The sequence below is a fragment of the Hyperolius riggenbachi genome, chromosome 3 (genome assembly GCF_040937935.1).
Source record: "Hyperolius riggenbachi isolate aHypRig1 chromosome 3, aHypRig1.pri, whole genome shotgun sequence".
NCBI lineage: Eukaryota > Metazoa > Chordata > Amphibia > Anura > Hyperoliidae > Hyperolius > Hyperolius riggenbachi.
In genome coordinates this window covers 502,376,301-502,400,315 of record NC_090648.1, presented here as the reverse complement: position 1 = coordinate 502,400,315, position 24,015 = coordinate 502,376,301, and the positions used below count along the sequence as shown (strand labels likewise).

The 24,015-nt window shown below is 45.8% G+C and overlaps 1 protein-coding gene across 3 annotated transcripts in view; it reads right to left on the bottom strand.

Moving 5' to 3' along the window:
* The window catches only part of RFX4 (regulatory factor X4), a 175,384-nt gene that overhangs the window by 76,156 nt on the left and 75,213 nt on the right, over positions 1-24,015 (bottom strand). For all 3 annotated transcript variants that reach the window (XM_068273115.1, XM_068273117.1, XM_068273116.1), the window contains exons 4-6: positions 19,138-19,261; positions 7,494-7,555; positions 1,200-1,413 (exon numbers count right to left, since the gene is read on the bottom strand). In XM_068273115.1, the coding sequence (XP_068129216.1) occupies positions 1,200-1,413; positions 7,494-7,555; positions 19,138-19,261 (400 nt within the window). The remainder of the gene's footprint in view (positions 1-1,199; positions 1,414-7,493; positions 7,556-19,137; positions 19,262-24,015) is intronic.

Here is a 24,015-nt window from a genome sequence, read left to right as displayed (position 1 = left end):
AATTCTGATCGGAAGTGAAATATTGTAACACATCGTTCACTACACCATCAACGAACCAATCTTTGCTTCCTATCTATCACAACCAACAAGAAAATCCAAATTTTGGTTCGACAAAAATTCATTCGGACGACATTTTTTTCACTTGTTCATAATCGATTGTGTCCACCAATGGAGATTATTTACAACCAATCCGATCAGAATTTCTCATCGCTCGAACGATTTTTCAATAGAATTTGGACAGTTAGTGCCCACCTTAACACTGCTACTGGCTGCAGCTCTGGCGCTTTGGTTCTGTCAGGAGAAAAGTGCAATGTTAGTGTTCTGTGTCTTGCCTAATCTCAAAGTGCGAGCGATTTCAGTGTGTTTTGTTCATTGTTAGTGTGCTGTTTGTCGCAGCTCTAGTCACTGACCAAATCATACAACAACAGATACTTAAAGAGAGACCGAAGTCGCTCAAAATTTAGGTTTTTATTTTAAAAATCTGTTTAATATCAATGCCCTAACTAAAACGCTGCATCCCCGCGGCTGAACACTAACTAAATCCCCCCAAACTTCCCGGGGCAAACTGCGGGAAGCGCTTCCGTGAAGAGGCAGAGCTTTCGGCTACAAACACTTCCTCCTTCAACCCGGAAGGAGGAAGTGTTTGTAATCACGTGACCGCCTCTTGGAGCGCATCGTGGGAGGCGCCGAGGGACAGACGAAGAAGACGTCAGACAGGTCAGATCGACCCCCCCCCCCCCCCCCGCACAGATTTACTGGGAGATATCCAGATAGAATTATCCGTATGTCTCCCGGTTTCGGATTTAAGCAGCCTTGATGATCAGATATGACACAGGAGGAGTGTACATTTTTTGCAAACTAATAGCACACTAGTATGAGAAAAAAAATCCAAGCTTGTTGATGACCCCACTGTTTCCCAACCTCAGGGAATCTGAGCCAAGTTTTGTGACGCATTTTAGTGCGCTGATGTAAATAAGGCCACGAGAAATAATTAGACATCACCTTTTGTGACTGTCCGCTACCAGATAATTGCCAAAACCTCACCAGTGCTACAGAGTGGGCTCGAAATCTAGTTTAGTGTCTCTTTGTACCCCGACGGTTTAGATCAAGTCCATGTTTGATGAAGATGACTGGAAGTTGGCCGGTTTCTCCCGAGATAAAGAGGAGACCCGGGGGAGCGAGTTTGGCTTGGTACAAACCTTTTCTTCTGGGATGTTGGGTGGCAGATTTAGATCTTTGACATTTGGGAACTCTGGCAGCAGCGTTCCCAGCTTGGATCGCGGTGAATACGCCACTGTCTGCTTCGTGACCTCTTTTTTCCCCGTCTCGTTGACCCATGCTGCTCCTTTCTTAGAGTACATGACATCATAGTATTGGGAGCTCTCCTTCACAGCGATGCCATAATAGTGGTACCTGGTGGGAAAGAACATCTTAAAGGGGGCTGTAACATCCAAATAGAAAACAAATTGCCAAAAAAAATGTTAGTACTCTAAAATATATGTAACCCCACTGTTTTTCTAAAATAGGTCACTATATGTCCCCCTTTTTGTTTTCTTTTTACCTGGTCTGGGTGTCTGGGTGTCTAAATGAGCTAAATGCCCATGCCAGTGGGATTGTGGAAAGGTTTTTTTTATTTTATTTTTTTTTTTATTTAGCTACAGTAACAAGCTTATCTCAGCATGCAAATAACAGAAAGCTTCCTATTTCGGATAAGATAAAGACACCATGACCACAATGACCTATTTGACTATAGCAACCCTCACTGATAAGGACTTACAGTCATAAAACACTTTCCTGGCAGAGAAAGGCTTTTGACTGCAGGGGGGTAGCTAAAAAAAATATCAATATATTTTAGCTCTCTGAGACACGGAAAGACTGTGTTATTGAGCACAGACAAAACAATACAACTACTTTTTTTTACGTTTTTAAACATAGCATAAAACTGTTGGATATCCCTACAAAGTCATTTTTAAGAGTAGGAGAATAGATACAATAGTAACGCATCAGTTTATCTCATCAGGTTATTTTCACTTTAAGTAGACATTGTAAATATCATAATAAAAAGTACTATATAAAGACTGTAATGATTCATGGCAGCCACTTTATAGTTGATATATAGATAATCCCCAGTGAAGAGTAGTATGGAGCTTTTGTTGTGCAAGTAAGTGGTGTTTTCCACAACCTCTGGATGCATCCAAGTTTTTTCCGGTTTGTTGATCGATACAAGAAGTCAAGCCAACTTTTACTGGTGGTGCATGTGTCTTTTATGAATACGCTGGCAGGAAACACAAAGATCCTTTGAGGCAGGGGACAGTGGGGCGAGATCATTCTCCTCCTCGGGCAAATAGTAGTATGGACTGCCAGGGCCGGTTTAAGCAACAATGGGGCCCCAGGGCAAAACAAACCTGGGGACCCCCCAACAGATACCCCGGAACAAAAATAAAGGGACCTTTTTTGCAGCTGGTATAGTCAGGGTGTGAAGCCCCAATCGGTCGGAGCTCCACATTCTGGCTATCCCAGCCTGCATGAGGGACAAGGGGTTAAAAAGTTTCAGGAGGGGGGACCCCACATAATAAAAAAAAAAAATCCCACACTCTAAACATAAAAAAAAATTGGGAAAATAGGAAAAAAATGCCAGGGATCTTCACACAGCCATATTGCGGCTGTATAGCGATCCCTGGCCAAAGCGCTGCGGCTGCGTATGGACCCCCTGGAAACCCCGTCAGGAAATTTATTGCTCTTTCGTTTGATACATGTAAAATTACACTACCGTTAGGTTTGCTACTAAAAGTGACATTTAACGCATTTAAAAGTATATTTTTTTCCTTCGAAACTTTAAAAATCGATTCTCTCAAAAACTAGAAGGTCTTTTTGAAAAATTGTTTTTTTCCTCTTATTCCCAACGATCTCCTTAATATATCCTGCATATTTAGGGTTTCTAGCATTTAAGGTGGATTTGCTATTAACCGTTAAAGTCGGCGGGTTTTTAAATGTGTATTTATTTTCCTTTGAAACTTTAAAATCGATTTTCTCAAAAACTATAAGGTCTTTTTGAAAAAAATGTTTTTCCTCTTGTAGCCACTGGGGCCCCTACAGACTCTGGGTCCCCGAGGCAAATGCCTCCTTTGCCTCTATGGCAGCGCCGGCCCTGTGGACTGCTCACAATTGCTTCTGCCGCTGTTTCTGTGTCGATATTTTTTAGCTAGGAAAATATTCTGATTTTTAATCCAATCCATGGTTCTTCAAACATTCTTCCCCAATCCAATTCACTTTTTCTCGTACGTTTTCTCTCCAAGGTGATATTTTCACATTGTATCAATAAAATGTATTTTTTAAAGAAATCCTGTAATAAAAAAAATACCCCTCTGGAGGATACTTACCTCGTGAGGGGGAATCCTCTGGATTCTAAGGAGGCTTCCCCCGTCCTCCGGTGTCCCTCCGTTAAGTGCCCGGGTCCTCTGAAGTGCGGCGATGTAAAGGTTTACCTCTCCGCGATCCTGCGCAGGTGTACTATCGGCTTTTCATTCGGGTATGGCGGAAATAGCCGACCCCAATCATATCCGCTCTACTGCGCAGGAGTGAGTCCTTTGCGCCTGCGCAATAGAGCGGATACGATCGGGCTCTGCTATTTCCGCCTAGCTGGAAGGATTAGCCGCTACTGCGCCTGCGCCGGAGAGGATTGTGGGAGGCTTCGAGGGAGCCAGCGCTGGATTGCCTGCAGCTACAGGGGAGGGGGAAGCCTCATAAGTACCCCCCAGGGGGAGTTTTTTTTTTTATACAGAGTCTCTTTACGTCACCAGCAAGCAAGAAAATAGAATCATTTTGTCCGTAATTTTTTTACCTACTTTTTGTTATTTCTTCACTTGTAGAATGCTGAAAAGTTATTTTAAAAAGAAGTAGCAGTAGGGTATTGTACCGTGTTAGCCATCAGTAAAAGCAAGAAGTTTAAATCAGGATGATACCATTTATTGGCTAACTAAAAATGAATAAAAATAAGCAAGCTTTCGGCCTTTCAGCCTTCGTCAGGCTTATATCCTGTTAGTTTGCAGGCTGGTGGTACAGACAGCTTATATACATGCAACATCAAAAGGGAAAACAGATATTTTTTTCAAGCATAAATACATGTCATTAAGATGCCTTAATACAAACAGACCATCTAAATGGGGTAAGATAAGGATCCTTGTTTACTCCATGCTCACAGACCTGGATTAGAATTGACACAGAGGTATCGTAAATTCTTAGTTCATAAGTTCAGCTAGAGTGGCTGAGACAGTTCATATATCATCAGCCCCATACCAATATAAAAAAATGTTGTCCTTATTCAAACCGTTCTGCACAGCTTTGAACCAATTTATAAATTTTGTTTCTGCTATTAATCGATCATTTGATGTTTTGAAGCCACCCTTCAGGGCAGTGACACGAAGATCATACATGCTGTGTCCGTTGGACCGAAAGTGTGTAGCAACTGGGAGTTCAGATTTGGTATCATTAATAGTGTGCCTGTGTCCATTCATACGTTTGCGCAGTGTTTGTCCAGTTTCTCCCACGTACATAACATTGGGGCATTTAGCACACATGATCAGATATACCAGATTGGTGGAACCACAGGAAAATTTACCTTGCACTCTGTACTCCTGTTGTGAACCTGGTATCGTTACCCTGTCAGTGGAGTAAATGTGTCTGCAGGTCCCACATATTTTTTGTCGGCAGGGTGATATTCCGTTTTGTTGAGGCCTATTCAAAGAGCTCCTGACAATCATCTGTTTTAGATTGTGTGGTTGCCGATATGACAAGAGTGGAGGTTTAGGGAATATCTTTCTTGGTCTGTTATCCTTGTGTAAAATGGGATGAAGTTCCTTAGCAATCCTCCTTAAAATTTCCAGGTGTGGGTTGTAGGTGACAACCAAAGGGACACGTTCCTCTTTCTGGTTTTGCTTATATTTCAGGAGTTCAGTCCTGGGGATGTTGCTGGCTTTCCTGCTTTGGGCCTCAGCCATAGGAGGACTGTAACACTTTCGGTCCAACGGACACAGCATGGATGATCTTCGTGTCACTGCCCTGAAGGGTGGCTTCAAAATGTCAAATGATCGATTAATAGCAGAAACAAAATTTATAAATTGGTTCAAAGCTGTGCAGAAGGGTTTGAATAAGGACAACAACTTCTTATATTGGTATGAGACTGATGATATTTAAACTTTCTCAGCCATTCTAGCTGAACTTATGAACTAAGAATTTACGATACCTCTGGGTCAATCCTAATACCAGGTCTGTGAGCAGGGAGTAAACAAGGATCCTTATTTTAGCTAACAACCTCTAACCCCATTTAGATGGTCTGTTTGAATTAAGGCATCTTAACCTCCCCGGCGTTCTATTGAGATCGCCAGGGAGGCTGCGGGAGGGTTTTTTTTTAATTAAAAAAAAACTATTTCATGCAGCCAACTGAAAGTTGGCTGCATGAAAGCCCACTAGAGGGCGCTCCGGAGGCGTTCTTCCGATCGCCTCCGGCGCCCAGAATAAACAAGGAAGGCCGCAATGAGCGGCCTTACTTGTTTTGCTTAGATCGTCGCCATAGCGACGAGCGGAGTGACGTCATGGACGTCAGCCGACGTCCTGACGTCAGCCGCCTCCGATCCAGCCCTTAGCGCTGGCCGGAACTTTTTGTTCCGGCTGCGCAGGGCTCAGGCGGCTGGGGGGACCCTCTTTCGCCGCTGCTCGCGGCGAATCGCCGCAGAGCGGCGGCGATCAGGCAGCACACGCGGCTGGCAAAGTGCCGGCTGCGTGTGCTGCACTTTATTTGAAGAAAATCGGCCCAGCAGGGCCTGAGCGGCAGCCTCCGGCGGTGATGGACGAGCTGAGCTCGTCCATACCGCTCAGGAGGTTAATGACATGTATTTATGCTTGAAAAGAATATCTGTTTTTCCTTTTGATGTTGCATGTATATAGATGTCTGTACCACCAGCCTGCAAACTAACAGGATATAAGCCCGACGAAGGCTGCAAGGCCGAAAGCTTGCTTATTTTTATTCATTTTTAGTTAGCCAATAAATGGTATCATCTTGATTTAAAACTTCTTGCTTTTAAAAAAAAGATGATAAATTATCTCAGGAGAAAACTTAGGATGAGAAAAAGTGAATTTGATAAAGGCCAAAAGAATCTTTTTAGGAGGGCACAGTGACAGTCATACTTTGATGGCAGTGGGAGGAGCTACAGAAGGACTCCTGGAAGAGCGGCTTTTCTGAAAAGTAAAATAAAGCCAACACATTTCTATTTGACTTAGGAAACACTGCTGATAATAGGACAGGGCTGAAAAATCCAAAAGGATATTATTTGGTTTTTTTGCCACTAAATGAAGCACGGTTTATTTCAGACTGTCATGGCTGTTGTTTAGATTTTAGTTTTAGAAATTGGCTACCTTTACTGCAAACAGATTGTGAACCGATTTCAGCCTGAAACCGTTCACAATCTGTTGTGGTGGTGGTGGTGCCGCCGCTCTCCCCCCCCCCCCCCCCGCATACATTACCTGCTCCGCCGGCGCGACTGCCCCCGGTCACCGCTGCTCCGTCTCCGCTCTGGTCTCCAGGTCCGGCATGCTTTACTTCTTCCTGCCCGGCAGGAAGTTTAAACAGTAGAGCGCCCTCTACTGTTTAAACTTCCTGCCGGGCAGGAGGAAGTGAAGCATGCCAGACCCGGAGATCAGACCAGAGCGGAGACGGAGCAGCGGTGAATGGGGGCAGTCGTGCCGGCGGAGCAGGTAATGTATTGCCGCTCTATTGCGTCGGTCGTCGGGCCCTTCGAACGCCGCTAGCGATGCGCTCCCTACCCGCGGGCGATCGACGGGATCGGATGAAATGGATCGAAATTCGGCGTGTAGCGGGAATGATGTGACAGCAGATTCGATCCCAGTGATCGAATCTGCTGTCGATCTGGCGGGAATCGGCCTAGTGTATGGCCAGCTTAAAGTCAGAAACACCTGATCTGCTGCATGCTTGTCCAGGGGCTATGGCTAATAGTATTAGAGGCAGAGGATCAGCAGGGCTGCCAGGCAACTGGTATTGCTTAAAAGGAAATAAACATGGCAGCCTCCATATACCTCTCTCTTCAGTTCCCCTTTAAGCTACACAACAAAGCAGAAATATTGCCTCTTAGAGCTTTCCTGCAGTAAAACCTTATCTCTCACCCGGTTTCTTGGCTGTTCAGAAAACAGGACTGTATTGACCTAAGTTGGGTCGAACAGCTCAGGGAAGCTCTTTTGCATAGATAACTGAAGTTTTTTTTTTAAACTCTTCCTGTACTGGAAAACAATATGAGACTCTTCTTTGTTAATATTGTTCTATTTCTTACCCGTACTAAACATACACATACATATTATCTCATTAGTTAATTTTCACATACGGTTTGCTTTAAACATGCTCTGCATTGTAGTCTAGAAGACAGACTGTGACCATGCAGTGGCCCTCGAGTTGTACACCCCAAATGATGAATTTTTGTACTCACTTTGATTGTCCTCTGGTCCCCAGTCTCCTTGTGGTTAGTTGTGGGAACTGCTGCCTAATTATCTGAAAGAAACACAAATATATTACCAAAAGGTCAGCTAAGGAGGACAAGTGCTCCAAGGTCATGACCTTCATTCAGCATGAAACATTTAAGGAAAAAAAAAAATTAAAAGCTTGAACCCTTTTTTGTTTAGTTTCGGATCAACATTTTATTTATGCATTACAACGTGAAAACTAAATTATAGCTAGATAATTCCAATATACAATACATCATTTTTTCTTTAAAGTGAACCCGAGGTAAACATAAACTAATGATAAACAATTGTATTTATCCTCCTACTCCTAAAACTGATATTTTTGTATATATATATATATATATATATATATATATATATATATATATATATATATATATATATATATATATATATATATCCCATGGTTTTATTTTATATGTAAACATTTACAAAGTAGGATGAATGTTTTGTTGCCTCTGCTCAGTGGTAGCCTATTATGTGTCCCCAAGTTAGAAAAAAAAGTCAATAGTTCATGCATTTTATCTCTCCCTGCTCTCAGAAGCTATATTTTGCCAGGAAACCTTTTATGGCTGTAATTTGCTTATCAGTGATGTTTACTATATTCCCGACAAGGCACCGACAAGACAGAAGCTGCCACTTCCATGCCTGGAAATTAACTCTTCCAGGTAGCAAAATAAAACAAGTAAACAGCCTGGTTATTAATATGTTTTGCTCAGAATTTTAAAATACATTTTTAAGTAAACACTGAATCTTAAAACATGTATTGCTATTTAAAAAAAAACATGATGACATTCCCACATTAGCATCTAAGCCAGGGGTCCCCAAACGATTTGGGTCGAGGGCTGGGTCAACATACTTCAGACGGCTGGGGGGCCGGAGTATACGGGCCAGACAGTGAAGCATACCCAGGTGACAACCTGCAGTGGACAGCAGTGTCACCTGATATGGAATTTGATTGGAAACCAGCTATATTAATGCTTTCTGGCTTCCATGTGGATGGTTGGTGCCAGCACTGCTATTCTATACGTGGACCACCAATATTTAAAGATGTAGCTGACCGCATCTATAAGTAATACATTTTGTGTGTGGGGGGCCAGTAAAAAAGCCTCAGGGGGCCACATTCCGCCCGCCGGCCTTAGTTTGAGGACCACTGATCTAAGCGTTTGAGAGATATCAGAGCTGTTGTACAGAGTACACAGTATACAGTATAGACAGGAAGGACAGCACAGAGCAATGATCAGACCTGATCTACAAGTCATGTTAGTACAGGTAGTCCTCGGGTTACGGACGCCCGCTTTAACGAACGCCCCGCCGATACGAACGGCCCGCCGATAGCTTCACCCCGTCGATGACGTCACCCGAGCGCGGAATTGTGGTGATTTTAATGTTTTTAAGTACAATTATATTGATCAAAAGACACCGTGTGTGTGGGGAGGTGAGCAGATACATACCGCACACCTCCCGTGCCCTGGCGTCACCCTCTGCCTCTGCAAAACACCTCCGTGTCATTAAACAGATCCATGCCCTCTGACGCATGCCAGGACGCGACCTAGCATACTGCACATGCGCAGAGCAGTAACAGTATCCAGGTCAGAGGGCGCGGATCTGTTTAGGGACACGGAGGTGTTTTGCAGATGGTGACGCTAGGACATGAGAGGTGTGCGGTATGTATCTGCTCACCTCCCCACACACACATGGCGTCTTTAGATCAATATAAATGTACTTTAAAACATTTAAATCGCCGCAATCCGGCGTTCCCTGTGCACTGTTTCGAGTTAAGTACAGATTCAGGTTAAGAACGAGCCTACAGTCCCTATCTCGTTCGTTAACCGAGGACTACCTGTAAAGCTGTCACACAGGGATGCAGAGATATCAGAGCTGGTGTACAGTGTATACAGTATAGACAGGAACAGTAAGGACAGCACAGAGCAATGATCAGACCTGATCTACAAGTCATGTGAGTAAAGCTGTCACACAGGGATGCAGAGATATCAGAGCTGGTGTACAGTACACAGTATACACAGGAACAGGAAGGACAGCACAGAGCAATGATCAGACCTAATCTACAAGTCATGTGAGTAAAGCTGTCACACAGGGATGCAGAGATATCACAGCTGGTGTACAGAGCACACAGTACAGTATAGACAGGAAAAGGAAGGACAGCACAGAGCAATGATCAGACCTGATCTACAAGTCATGTGAGTAAAGCTGTCACACAGGGATGCAGAGATATCAGAGCTGCTAAACATGAATATGGTGGACCACAAGTTTACATACACTTTGTTAACTGTGACTTAAAAAATATTGGGGTCTCTACCTCCTTACACTAGAGCAAGGAGACAATCCGGAATCAGCTGGGGGATGGGGTGGGTGTTGTTTAGTGCCAGCTCCAAGCCATTGAATGCGCAGCCTGATGCCAGGGGTGATGAAACCGGTAACACCGCCCTAGTCAGGAGTCCGATTGCATCTACATTACATGGTGCTGCAGCGGAGGATGCTGCCGGCGGCCACAAGCGACACCTAGCGGCAGCCATTTTTCTTGTGTAAGGAACTATATGTTTCTATTGACAACAACACACCTTTATTCCGGCACCAGCAACTCATTAGTAAGAGCTGGAAGGAAGCAGAAAAGTGCCTCTCCGGACGCCGGCGGTGGGTTTTATACGGACCAGAAAAGAGTTAACTGGAACATCATCTGAGCCTCCCCCCCAAACCTACAATTGGCTCAAACCCCTTATGGTGTCATGGTACACACCTACTTGATTAATATTCTATGAGCCCTTTGTCCTAGTTGCAAAGAATTCAATATTGATTAAACATGGCTGTGTTTACTGTTCTTGTGGTTTACATGTTGAGGTCAGTGAGACCTGTGGCCTTGTCCATAGAACAGCTTCTTGATATGTCCTAGTTCTGCTGACAGTCAGAACTGTAGATTTTCTCTCTAAGAGAAAATCTCTTTAAAGGGCAAGTCTGCACCCCAAGCCTTTTTGACTAACTCAGTCCAAATCACTGAGGCCTACATAATACTTAACTTAACTTACTTACTTACTTACTTACTTCTAACAGTCAACATTGGGCCTATGCCGAAAAAGGCCAATATTGGATATAGTCCTACATAGGATTGGAAAGGGTTAAGGCCAAGCATCAAATGTACTGCCTCTTTGTCTGATAAAAGAAATCAGTCAAACCTCAGAAAAATGTGGATCTTCATAAATCTGGTTCATCCTTGGAAACCGCGTCAAATGACTGAAGGCTTCACACAAGTATAAACACACCATGAAACCTCACAGCCATGATGCCACTCCGGAAGGAGATAGATTTTGTCTCCCAGAGAAGAACTTACTGTGGCAAAGGTGCAAATTAACCCAAAACAACAGCAATGGACCTTGAGAAGATGCTGGAGAAACAGGTAGAAAAACATTCATGCCCAAAGTAAAACATGTATTATATCAACATGATCTGACAGGCTGCTTAGCAAGGTTGATGCCACTACTTCAAAGCCAACATGAATAGTCAGCCTGCAGTTCACAAACGCACATGGTTTTAAAGATCTTACCTTTTTGGAGAAATGTGCTATGGTCTGATGAATACCAGCTCAAACTTATTGCCATCATGTTTGGAGGAGAAGGGGTGTGGCTTGCAAGCCAAAGAACACTATGCCAACCGTGAAGCATGGAAGTGAGAGCACCATACTTTGAAGGTGCTTTGCTCCCAGGGAGGACCGGTACACCTGACAAAACAGATGGCTTTACGAGGCAGGAAAATACTGTAGATAAGCTGAAGCAACATCTGAAGAGCTCAGCAAGCAGGTTGAAGCTCAATCACAAAGGGGTCGTTCAAAGGAACACTGACCCCCAAACATACCTCCAATTCTCTGGTAAAAATAGCTTATGGTCAACAGGTCGAGGTATTGAAATGACCGTCACAAAGCACTGGCCCTTTTCGGCAAGCTGAATGTGAGGGAGCGAGGCCATACCAGTTCTGTCTGGAGGAATTGGCCAAAATGACAAATAATTGTATGAAGCCTGTGGAAGGCTGCCCAAAATGTTTTTGCTCAAGTTAAATCATTTAAAGTGAATGGGAACCGCATTTAAAAAAATGAGACAGATACTTACCCAAGGAGAGGGAAGGCTCTGGGTCCTATAGAGCCATCCCGCTCCTCTCCTGGTCCCCTCGTTGCGGTGCTGGCTCGCCCGGTAGCAGTATTTGACTAAATTAGTCAAATACTGCTTTACCCGGCCGAAGGAGGCTTCAGAAGTCTTCAGGGAGCCCGAGTGCTCCTGAAGAAGGGCGGCCCTGTATTGCACCTGCGCAAGCACGCTCTCTTGCACGCTTACGCCTGTGCAGTATGGAGCCGCACGTCTTTGGGAGGACACGGCTTCCAAATACCCTTTCAGTGGGGGATTGAAACGGGGGGGAGCCAGCACAGGATAGAGGGCACCGAGAGAGGAGACGGAAGGCTCTATACCACCCAGAGCCTTCCCTCTCCTTAAAGAGACTCTGAAGCGAGAATAAATCTCGCTTCAGAGCTCATAGTTAGCAGGGGCATGTGTGCCCCTGCTAAAACGCAGCTATCCTGCGGCTAAATGGGGGTCCCTTCACCCCCAAACCCACCCCCGCAAAACTTGGTCGTCAACTTGGTCGTAGATTTTCTCTTCCTGGAGGCAGGGCTAACGGCTGCAGCCCTGCCTCTCAGCAAGTCTATCAGATGCGCATCGTCGCCTCTCCCCCGCCCCTCTCAGTGAAGGAAGACTGAGAGGGGCGGGGGAGAGGCGGAGATACGCGCTGACAGACGCGCGTGGGGCAGGACTGCGGCGGTTAGCCCTGCCCCAATGCGGAAGTGCTCCCCGGCTGTACGGAGGGGATTTGGGGGTGAAGGGACCCCCGTTAAGCCACGGGATAGTGGCGTTTTAGCAGGGGCACACATGCCCCCGCTATCTATGAGGTCTGAAGCGAGATTTATTCTCGCTTCAGACTCTCTTTAAGTAAGTATTTGCTTCATTTTTCTTAAAATGAGGTTCCCATTCACTTTAAAGCATACATGTCAAACTCCGGCCCGTGGACCAAATTTGGCCCTCAGAGACATTAAATTTGGCCCACAAGTGGTTTTCCCACTTTGCATTATGTTTGGCCCACTCTAGACCACCAGGGAAGCTATATTGGAGGTGAAGCCCTAAAACACCAGAAAATGTATGTGGGGGAGGTATGGGGCAAGCACTAAACAATAGGGAACTGTATAGGGGAGGGAGGACCACTAGACACCAGGGAACCGTATAGGGGAAGGTGAGGGCCGCTAGACACCAGGGAACTGTATAGGGGAGGGAGGGAGGATCACTATGCACCAGGGAACTGTATAGGGGAGGGAGAACCACTAGACACCAGGGAACCGTATAGAGGTTGAAGGGGGACCATTAGACAACTGGGTACTTTATAAGAGAGGAAGGTGGCCAGCAGACATTTAGGTTGGCCCGCGACTAAGTCCTAGTGTACAATTTTTGTCCACTTTATATTTGATTTTGACACCCCTGATCTAAAGGCAATTATTCACAACACTGCCGTGAGTGAACCTGAACTCTTGCACAGGAATCAAGGAACACAGAGAGAAAGGCACCCTGTGTGTTTTTAGAGAGAAGTGCCTAATTCCCCCACCTCTGTAATTTGATCTCTTAGCTGTGTCAGCTGGCTGTCCCGGCAGAGCAGCTAATTTGTAAACACAGGATGTTAAACCTTTGCCTGCTTCCATGTAAGCAGGACGTAGACACATTGCATATTTATTGCAGGACTTCTGTAAGCTGTAACTAAGAAATGTTGTTCTTTAAAGGTTACTATGCTGCTGCTTATCTTTTAGAGCAGAGAGGAAGTTTAAAGAGAACCCGAGGTGGGTCCTAAGAATCCGATCAGCACACAGAGGTTGGGTCTGCATATAATGCCCAGCCTCTGTTGCTATACAGCGCCCCCCCCAGGCCCCCCCCTGCGCTCTGCAGTCCCCCATAAATCAAACGCCGTGCTAGCGACACACAGCGTGTCACTAGCCGGCTGTTTACCTCTGGATGTGTCAGTCTCGCCGCTCCCCCACCTCCTCTATATCTCCGCTCCCCACCCGCGTCCCTTCCGTCCAATCAGCAGGGAGGGAAGGTACGCAGGCGGGAAGCGGTGACATAGAGGAGGCGGGGGAGCGGTGAGACTGACAAGTACAGATGTAAACAGCCCACTAGCGATGTCGCTAGCACGGTTGGGTGATTTATGGGGACAGCAGAGCACGGGGGGGGGGGGGGGGGGGAGACAGTATAGCAACTGAACAATTCAATCCAAAAAAAAACTTTATTGGCAGGACCAAATACATTTAGCATTGCCAAAGCAAGACAGAGCATTAACATGGGGGGGGGGGGGGGGATAAGGGAAGGGTATAGGGGGTTGGGGTATGTAGTCCTTAGGGTGTGGGGGATGTAAGGGACAATATGGGGGGCTGGGATATGCAGTCCATGTGCTATTTGCAAACCCTGCCTCTGTGTGCTAATGGCATTCTTAGAACCCACTTCGGGTTCTCTATTTGCCCCAAGTGTATGTAACTTTCTAACTGTGAGTACACATACTTCAACTGTAATTCACAACTAACATTCTCCCTACTGAACATCCAATGGCAGTCCATGGAATTCTCCTGCAAAGTACGGTGCCGGTTATCCAGAACTCAAGCATCCGGAACAGAGGTGCAACTACAAATCATGGAACCTCCAGCAAAGTGTTGATGCCCCCCCCCCCTCCAATGTTCCCACCCCTTCCCTTGCCAACCCCCAGTGACCCTCACAGCCTGGGGGTCCATCTTACAAAGGTTATAAAACAAGTGGGGCCATCATGATCTCCCCACCCATAACAAGTGTAGCCACAAAAAACCCAATCTGAGTACAGTCCCCTGTATCGGAGGAGGGGAAGGTTAGTAGGGCCCTCCCCCCACAGCTCCGCCCCCCCCTGTGATCATAGGGGCCCCTCCCTCTAGTTACACTCGTGGCCTGCGTATTGAAAAAGTGGTCAAATAAAAAAGTAAATTCTATCGCATTATTGATCAGGGCCTCATCATGAAACACTATAATTGCATCACGCAGGGGCGTCGCTAGCCCCAAAGATCAGTGGCACGTGCCACAGATCTATTGTGGGGTGCCCCGGATGTCCCCCAGGCAGAGGCAGAGCTGTGCAGCATCAATGTTGGGCATGCTGGGGTTGGGGTGCATCAATGGGGAGGGGGAGGGGGTATATTGGGTGCTATGGTGCCTCTATGGGGGCATGTTGGGTGCTGTGGTGTCATGCCGGGTACTACTGCCTTTATGGGGGCATGCAGGGAGTTGTGTTTAGTCTGTGGAGGCATGCTGGGAGTTGTGATGCCTAAATGGGAGGCCGGTGGGAACATGAAAGCTTGGCGGATGAGCTTTTTGTCCCTAGGCCTTCACAAAGGACTAGAGGACATGATCTGCGCATGAAGGAAAAACGTTTTAGCCATTTATTTAGGAAAGGGTTCTTTACAGTAAGAGTGGTTAAGATGTGGAATGCATTGCCACAGGAAGTCATTATGGCAAACTCTATACCTGCATTTAAAGGGGGCTTAGATGCTTTCCTTGCGTTGAAAGACATCCATGGCTACAATTACTAGGTAAGGCCTAATGATCCAGGGATTATATCTGATTGTCATCTGGAGTCGGGAAGGATTTTTTTCCCTTTTGGGGCTAATTGGACCATGCCTTGTAAGGGTTTTTCGCCTTCCTCTGGATCAACAGGGATATGTGAGGGAGCAGGCTGATGTTGTGCCTTCCTCTGGATCAGCAGGGATATGTGAGGGAGCAGGCTGGTGTTGTACTTTGTCCTCTGGTTGAACTCGATGGACGTATGTCTTTTTTCAACCCAAATAACTATGTAACTATGAGAGGGGTCCACTAGAAGGTTCGGGAATGCTATGGGGGGACTGGCAGACAACCTGACAGCACGCCAGCCTGCCCAGCAGAAAGCCAGACCTGCCAGCACAGAAGCCAGGTAACTCTGCCTAGTGATGTTTAAGTGGCACTGCCTATTTATGTGATATGCTGGATTTTTTTTGTATAAATGGAGAGGGGGCTTCATCCAACATTTTGCTGGGAGGCCTACTTAGACAGCTGTTAAGTTCATGTAAATTTGGCCCCACCCATGACCACACCCACATTCTGGTGCCTGGCCCCACCTATTTTTCATCTGGAGTGCCAAAAAGTGGCGGGATCTCCCCGGATCTCTTAGGATCCTAGCCCATACCCCTGGCAGCACGTCAGTACAGCAACCACTTAAATATTTCCTGTTCTACCATATTTCAGATGAATGAAGCAAAAATCCACACAAGTGTCACTGTAAACTTTTTGCAGACGTTGTTTTCTTGCACCACAGGAAATGCGTGCGCATTGTACAAACAGATGGCCGTAAATGAATTCAGCTGTCTGAATAAAAAAACACAACGTTTTGACGTATTTCCAGCATTTCGCTCTGTTCATTGTACCTTAAATAAAATGGCGGGTGTATTTGATTAAACGCCATTGTGAAGAATCACCTTTAGTACCCCGGTACTTTCACAGCTTGGCTTTTATTCGCACATCTGCTCCGAGACGCGGGTCCTGTTCTCGTTTGGCTGCTAAAACCGATTTCTGAGGTTTTGTTTTTTAGGAGCAGAACCTTAGCCAACGCCAAGTGGAAAGTTTGTGAAAGTTTGTAGAACTCTGTGCTGTGCGGAGTGATAAATGAGCAGACAGCCTGGCCCTTTTTTTTGTATAGACTCATTGAAGCCTGGAATAAGAATACCCCATGCTGTTTCAGCTACTGAGCTAACATTCCTTGACTCAATGGCCAAATTCAATTAACCCCTCCTGGTAGAGGGGCCTGGAAAGAGGCAGAGGGCCCACAGCGGGTCTTGGAGCGGAGCGGTTACGTTGTAGTTCGCCAGCACAAAACACAAATCAATGGAAAAATTAGCAACTAAACATTTTTAAGGGCCCTTTAACACGGAGGCGGTGTGGTATTTTTATGAGACTTTCATACTGTTACTGCGCAACCAAAGTGACGTTTTCACCCCGACGCAGGTCAAGAACTACGTTAACGCTGCGGTGATCTGCGTTGGCCTGGAAGTCATGTTAGTCTATGGCGGTGCATAGATTTTTGAAAAATCAGAGGCGACATTGCGGTGTGCATGTGCGGAAGTGTATTTTAACAATACGCTTCCGTTCACTTCCGCATACCCGAAGCAGGAAGTGACGGCCAGCACTTCCTGCTTGGCCAGGGGCCAGACAGGGAACACTGCACAATAATGTGGTGTTCCCTGAAGGCCTGTTTTGGAAGGTGCGATGTGGTGTGTCAGGCGCGACGCATTGCTGACGCTGGTTTCTGGTGTGAAATCAGCCTCAGGCCCCTTTAAAGCGATCCTTAAGCCCCCCCAAAAAAATGAGTTTTACTCACCTGCGGCTTCCAATAGCCCCCTGCAGCTGTCCGGTGCCCTCGCCGTGTCCCTCCGATCCTCCTGTCCCCGCCAGCAGCCACTTCCGGTTTCGCCGTCAGGAGCCGACAGGCTGGGAGCACGAGTGATTCTTCGCGTTCCCAGCCACAATATCGCCCTCTATGCTGCTATAGCATATAGCACATAGCAGCATAGGGGCGCTATTGTGGCTGGAAACGCGAAGAATCACTCGCGTTCCCAGCCTGTCGGCTCCTGACGGCGAAACCGGAAGTGGCTGCCGGCGGGGACAGGAGGATCGGAGGGACACGGCAAGGGCACCGGCCAGCTGCAGGGGGCTTCTGGAAGCCGCATGAAAACTCATTTTTTTTTTGGGCTTAAGGTTCACTTTAACACACTGCAAGAGTGCATTGTGTTACCCTGTTTTACTGCAGAGTAATGCAACGGTAATGCAATGCAATGGGGCCTAGCACACTTACCCTGTCGTGTTGCACCAGAAGTTCCCGATATGCCGCCAACAGCGCATTACCGCCGGACTTTTGCTTTTTTAATGTGTGACGCATACCTTTTAAAAAGGTTGGCAGCGGCGTTATGATGAGCATGTGCAGAATGACGGGAATACGTCAGGAATCCCAGTGAATTACTTCCTGTCCAGCAGGGAGTACGTCACTGGGCAAGGAAGGCTACAACTACAAGACATCAATGGAGGTCTGGTGAGTATTTAGTGGGGGACGTTTGTGATTTTTTTTTCGCCCGGTTTCTCAAGCAACCGGCAAGCACGTATATATCTGGAATTAGGCGATCCCCGCTTGTGCTGGATACCGCGGACTTTGTTTGCTGTAGTATATACCATCTTTTTCATTTACTAATTACTCAATTTGAAGGGAATGTGAAGCGAGGCATATATGGAGGCTGTCATATTTATTTCCTTTTAAATAATACCAGTTACCTGGCAGGCCTGCTGATCTGCTTGGCTGCAGTGGTGTCTGAATCACACCAGAAACAAGCATGCAGCTAATCTTGTCAGATCTGACAATAATGTCAGACACACCTGATCTGCTGCATGCTTGTTCAGGGGCTATGGCTAAACGTATTAGAGGGAGCTGGGCAACTGGTATTGTTTGAAGGGAAATAAATATGGCAGCCTTCATATATTTCTAGCCTCAGGTTACCGTGAGGCTGGGTGCAAACATAACATGAAAAGGTGCGTTTTATGTCAAGTTTTATGTTAATGTTGTGTGTGTTTTTGGTGTGTTTTTGCTGCATTTTTGGTGTGTTTGCGTTTTCTTACTGCAGATGCTTTTTTCAAGTGCTTTGCGTTTGAATATAAAAAATGCATTTTTCATGCGTTTTCATTTAGCATTTTATGCAAATCACTAGGAAGATAACAGGAAGTGGAAATACATCACAAAACAATTTTTTTTCTCTTTAGCAAAAACGCATAGAAGAACACATAAAAAACGCATACCATTGCATTTCCATTATGTGCGTTTTTCATGCATTTTTTGAAGATCATGCAATAAAACCAGCATTTAATAAATCGCACGCATCAAAAACGCATATGCGCTTTTCATATGCGTTTTTTTCCTGCGGCCCAAAAGACTTCCATTAGCGTAAAAAACGCAGCGTTTCTGCTATGTGTGCACCTAGTCTTAAAGAGGAACTCCAGTGAAAATAATGTAATAAAAAAAAGTGCTTCATTTTTACAATAATTATGTATAAATGATTTAGTCAGTGTTTGCCTATTGTAAAATCTTTTAAATCCCTGATTTACCTTCTGACATTTATTACATGGTGACATTTTTACTGTGGGCAGGTGATGTAGCTGCTGCATGCTTTTTTGGAGTTGGAAACAGCTGTAAACAGCTATTTCCCACAATGCAACAAGACAGGAAACTGCCAGGAGTACCACGGTCCTCAGAGTTTCTTGTGGGAGAGGTTTCACCACAATATCAGCCATACAGCGCCCCCTGATGGTCTGTTTGTGAAAAGGAATAGATTTCTCACGTAAAAGTGGGTATCAGCTACTGATTGGGATAAAGTTCAATTATTGGTCGGAGTTTCTCTTTAAACTGAATCCCTCAAGACACTTCATCATTCACCTATAGCACCATAAACATGGCAGCTCAATAGGAAACAGATATTGGGCGTACCTTGCCGAAACTGGCTGCGTTCACCGGCTGCGTATCGTTCTTCTCGCAGAAGTCCAGGTAGTGCATATAGAGGGCACTTCTGGGTATACAAACTCCCTCCGCAATTTCATAGTTCTCCTCCAACCTATCAGAAACAAAAATCTGCAGTTGAAACATTTTCTTGGCATCACAGACATCATACGTAACAGGACAATACATGACCTGGGGATGTGGGCAACGTGTGTGCGTACAGCACATGTCTTCAGTAAGTATATAGAGCAGAGGTGTACTATGCATGGTCAGAGGATGTGGTGAAAGGGGAACTTCAGCCTAAACAAACATACTGTCATTAAAGAGAGTCTGAAGCGAGATTAAACAAATGATTTTACCTTGTATTAATGTTCAGCACTATAGCTAGTGCTAAAACGCTGCATCCCTGTGGCAAAACGAGGGGTTTATATCCCCCAAATCCCCTGGGCTAACAGCGGGGAGTGCTTCCTGTTGAGGCAGAGCTTAGGACTGTAGCTCTGCCTCTTCGTGCGTCAATCCCCGCTGATCGCCGCCTGTCCCCACCCCTCTCAGTCTTCCTTCACAGAGAGGGGCGGGGAGAGGCGGAGATCCGCCGGCAGATTGACGCGCATGGAGGCGGAGCTGCAGCTCAAAGCTCTGCCTCCATGAGCAGCTAAATCCACGACCAGGAAAGTCGTGGATTTTTCAGAGGGGATTTGGGGGGTATAAACCACTCGTTTTGCCACAGGGATGCGGCGGTTTAGCATATCCTATAGTGCTTAACACTAATATAATGTAATTTAATCTCGCTTCAGAGTCATTAGTTATGTTGATTAAAATAGATAGGTAATATAATCTCTTACCCACCCTGTTTTAAAAGAACAGGCAAAGGGATTGTGATTTCATGATAGCAGCCATCTTTTTGGTTGAAAGGAGGTGACAGGGAGCATGAGACACAGTTCCCAACTGTCTTGTGTGCTGATCACCCCTCCCAGCAAAAGGCTCTTGCAGGGGTCTTCCTAAAAAATAAAATAGCCAGGTCCCAGTCAGAACAGGCAAAAGGCCCCTGTTTTGGGGTGAGGGGAGGGCCGCAGGTTGAAAGAAGGAGATGAAGGCTATGCCAGGATAGGCTAGGGTGGCACTGGATTGGTGCAACCAACCCCAGCACCATTAGTTTAATAATCAGTTTTGCAGAATCTCTGTATTGAGAGGAAATGGAGTCAGTAGTGCAGGCCAAGCAGTATAGGACAAAACTATGAGGAAGAGTAAAAAAAATGTACAGCTATACTGTGCAGACAAGTAGCACTGCTGCTCAATGCCTTGTCTAGTATACTACAATTGCAAACATTATACTGTAGAATAAGAACCACTGAACACAGCAATAATGATGAACAGTAAAAGTAGTTTATGGCTTATTATCGAGACATACAACGAATGTTGCTTAGCGTCTGGATTAATATTCTCCAATTGCAGAACGCATTCTAAAAGCAAAGCAATGATCATGAACAGTAAGGGCTGGTTCACACGGGCGTCTGCTGAGCTTTTGCTTGGCATTGCATTCAAACGCCAGCGTTTAAACGCCAGCGTTTAAAAGCTAGCTTTTGAAAGCTTTTGAAAAGCGTTCAAGGCTAGCAGTTCTGGTCTCTGCTATTGTTTCCTCGCGTTTACTGCCTCTGAAAGCAGCATGTTGCTTTTGAGACTAGACGCAACGCTGGGATCTACTGCCAGGCTTTCATGAAAGCCTGCAAAAGCCAGCTCTAAACGCTCCCATTCACTTGCATGGGATGGCATTGGCAGTAGATCCCAAAAAACGCTGCGTCTGAAACGCTGCGTTAAACGCCACAAAAACGCCCGTCTGAACCAGCCCTAAACAAAGTTTATGGCTACACTGTGCAGAGAAGCAGCATTGCTGCCCAGTACCTGGTCTAAATTACTGCAACTGCAAATGTGCTAGAGTGAGCCACAAAGTCCTATGCAATGAACAAAACAAAATAATTTGCAACATAGCTAAATACTGGTCCATGTCTGACAAACCTTCCCTTTTCAAACCTTACCTATACTACACTGCTGAATTTGTTCCCCTCCCCCCCCCAGCAACAAAAAATAGTTACTATCCCTCATCCCCTAAACATCTTGGGGACATCTCCAGCACACCTTGCTCAGCAAAGATCTAACTAGAAAGACTAGCATGCATTAAAGAAAGTCTGAAGTCATATAAAATAACTATTTTTCTTGCGCAGTTAGATTCAACATTAAGATCAAAGCTGATTCGCCGCTAGCCTGCGGCAGAACGAGGTATTTATTCCCCCCAAATCCCAGGGCAAAATTCTACGACTTTTCAGGATGTGGATTTTGCTGCCCAGGGAGGCAGAGCTTTGTGCAGTAGCTCTGCCTCCAGTCCAGCCAATCTCTGACGATCTCCGCCTCTCCCCGCCCCTCTCAGTGAAAGAAGACAGAGGAGTGGGGAGAGGCGAAGATTGACTGGAGGCAGAGCTACTGCACAAAGCTCTGCCTCTGCCAGGAAGCAAAATTCTGCAATCGGATTTCGGAGGGATAAATACCTCGTAGTGGTGTATGGCTAAGCACTGAAATTATGAAGCCACATAGTGAAGGGAGAGTGGGCCACTAGACACCAGGGAACTGTATAGGGGAGAGAGTGGGCCACTAGACACCAGGGAACTGTATAGGGGAGAGAGGTAGGGCATTTGTAAAACTTTATAGGGGAAGGAGGGGCCATTCCACATCATGGAACTGTATAGTGGAGGGAGGGGGCCACTAGACACCAGGAAACTATATAGGGGAGGGGCGGCCACTAGACACCAGGGAAGTGTATAGGGGAGGGAGGGGGACCACTAGACACCAGGAAACTATATAGGGGAGGTAGGGGGATCATGAGACACCTGTGAACTGTATAAGGGCGGAAGGTGGACACTGGAGATCGAGCTTGGCCTCAGTTCTCCATTTCGGCCCACTGTGCATTTGAGTTTGACAACCCTGCCATACAGCCTATCCCTGGTTGAATTTAATAGACCTGCCAAGTCAATTCTCTCTTTGGTACTCCTCGGGGAGCCTTCAAAAGTACTTGTGTCCCCAAGTAGTTCCAAAGATGAGCATAACCGTACTGCACACACACAGGTCTGAGCTTGAGCATACGCAGTACTGATGCAATTGTCTTCAGAACGTCCAAGTGTGATCAGCACCCATGTCTTCAAAACGAAGAGGAGTGCCAAGACCAGTCGTCCTTCAGTATCTCTCAGACGGCAGTCAGTAGTCTTCCAGAAAGGGTCAGCACCTCCAGTATTAATAGCTCTTTAAAGAGAATCTGTATAGTTAAAATCGCACAAAAGTAAACATACCAGTGCATTAGGGGACATCTCCTATTCCCCTCTGTCACAATTTCGCCGCTCCCCGCCACATTAAAAGTGGTCAAAAACAGTTTTAAAAAGTTTGTTTATAAACAAACAAAAATGGTAACCAAAACCGGAACTAGGTTCATGTACAGTATGTCCACACATAGAAAATACACCCATACACAAGCAGGCTGTATACAGCCTTCCTTTTGAATCTCAAGAGATTATTTGTGTGTTTCTTCCCCCCTGCAGCTCTCATCCACTGAAGAGTGACAGGCTGATGGTTTCTTCCTGCAGACAGCTCTGCCCGGTGTCTGTAATTCCTCAGCATGTGACAGCCCAGCTCCTTTCACAGCCTAACAGAGGACGATTTATCCAGCTTGTAAAAGATAAGAGAGCAGAGAGGCTGCCTAATGTAAATAACACACACGGGAGTGTGCATAGAGGGAGCCTGGAGGGGGGGCGGGCATAACAGATCAACAACACTGAAGAGTTGGCAGCCTTCCAAACACAGGGCGACAAGTCTGACACGAGAGAGATAAGTTGATTTATTACAGAGATGGTGATAGTAGAAAGTGCTGCAGTAAGCCAGAGCACATTAGAATAGGTTTAGGAACTTGTAGGATGGTAGAAAAAAAGGATGACATTTTTGTTACAGAATCTCTTTAAAACATAGTTCTTTATTAGAAAATAATTGAAAAATAGTGATAAAAGTGAGTGGCTGCATCCCATCGACAGCCCGCTGTTTCAGGTCAAGAGCCTTTTTTCAGGCCAGGGGTTGTCAAGCCTGAAGAAAGGCACTTGACCTGAAACAGCGGGCTGTCACTGGGATGCAGCAACTCACCTTTATCACTATTTTTTTTAAATGATTTTCTAATAAAAAGTTATGTTTTAAAGAGCTAATAATGTTGGAGGTGCTAACACTTACTGGAAAACTTGTCTTCAGAACTACTCGGAGACACGTGTGGTTCCCAAGGGCTGCCTGAGGAATACTGAAGACCTAGGAGGGCAAATGACTAACTAAATTTTGTTTGGATATGTAAAACAGGAAAACCGAGAGCCCAAAATAGTGTAGTATGTATTGGAATCGGGAAGGACAAATGAAAAGTAAGCAATTTATACTCACAAACCAGGGTTACCGCTCAGGCAACCACTGAAAATGCAGGTGGGGAGATTAGGCCTGTCCCCACTCAGGACTAAGATGTCGCTCTCTGTAGATCAGGAAAAAAGGGGGAATAAACACCCCTCCCTCTAGGGGTGGACACAGGTGTAGTGGAAGGTAAACAGAGGCGCCAAAAAGATAAAAATTACTAAAATCGTTAAAAGGTTTGGGAGGCGGTGGTGGGCCAACCTCCCCAAACAGACACAAAAGCTGTTGATTTTTCAGCAAAAAGCAAAACTTTTATCCACATACTCCAATATAACAGGCAACGCGTTTTGCAGGTATAGTCCTGCTTCCTCAGGCAATAGCAATAGGAGTATCACACAGCAAGAAGTCCAGTCAACGCCTAGCGCCTCTCTAATTTTGTTTGGAGTTGTG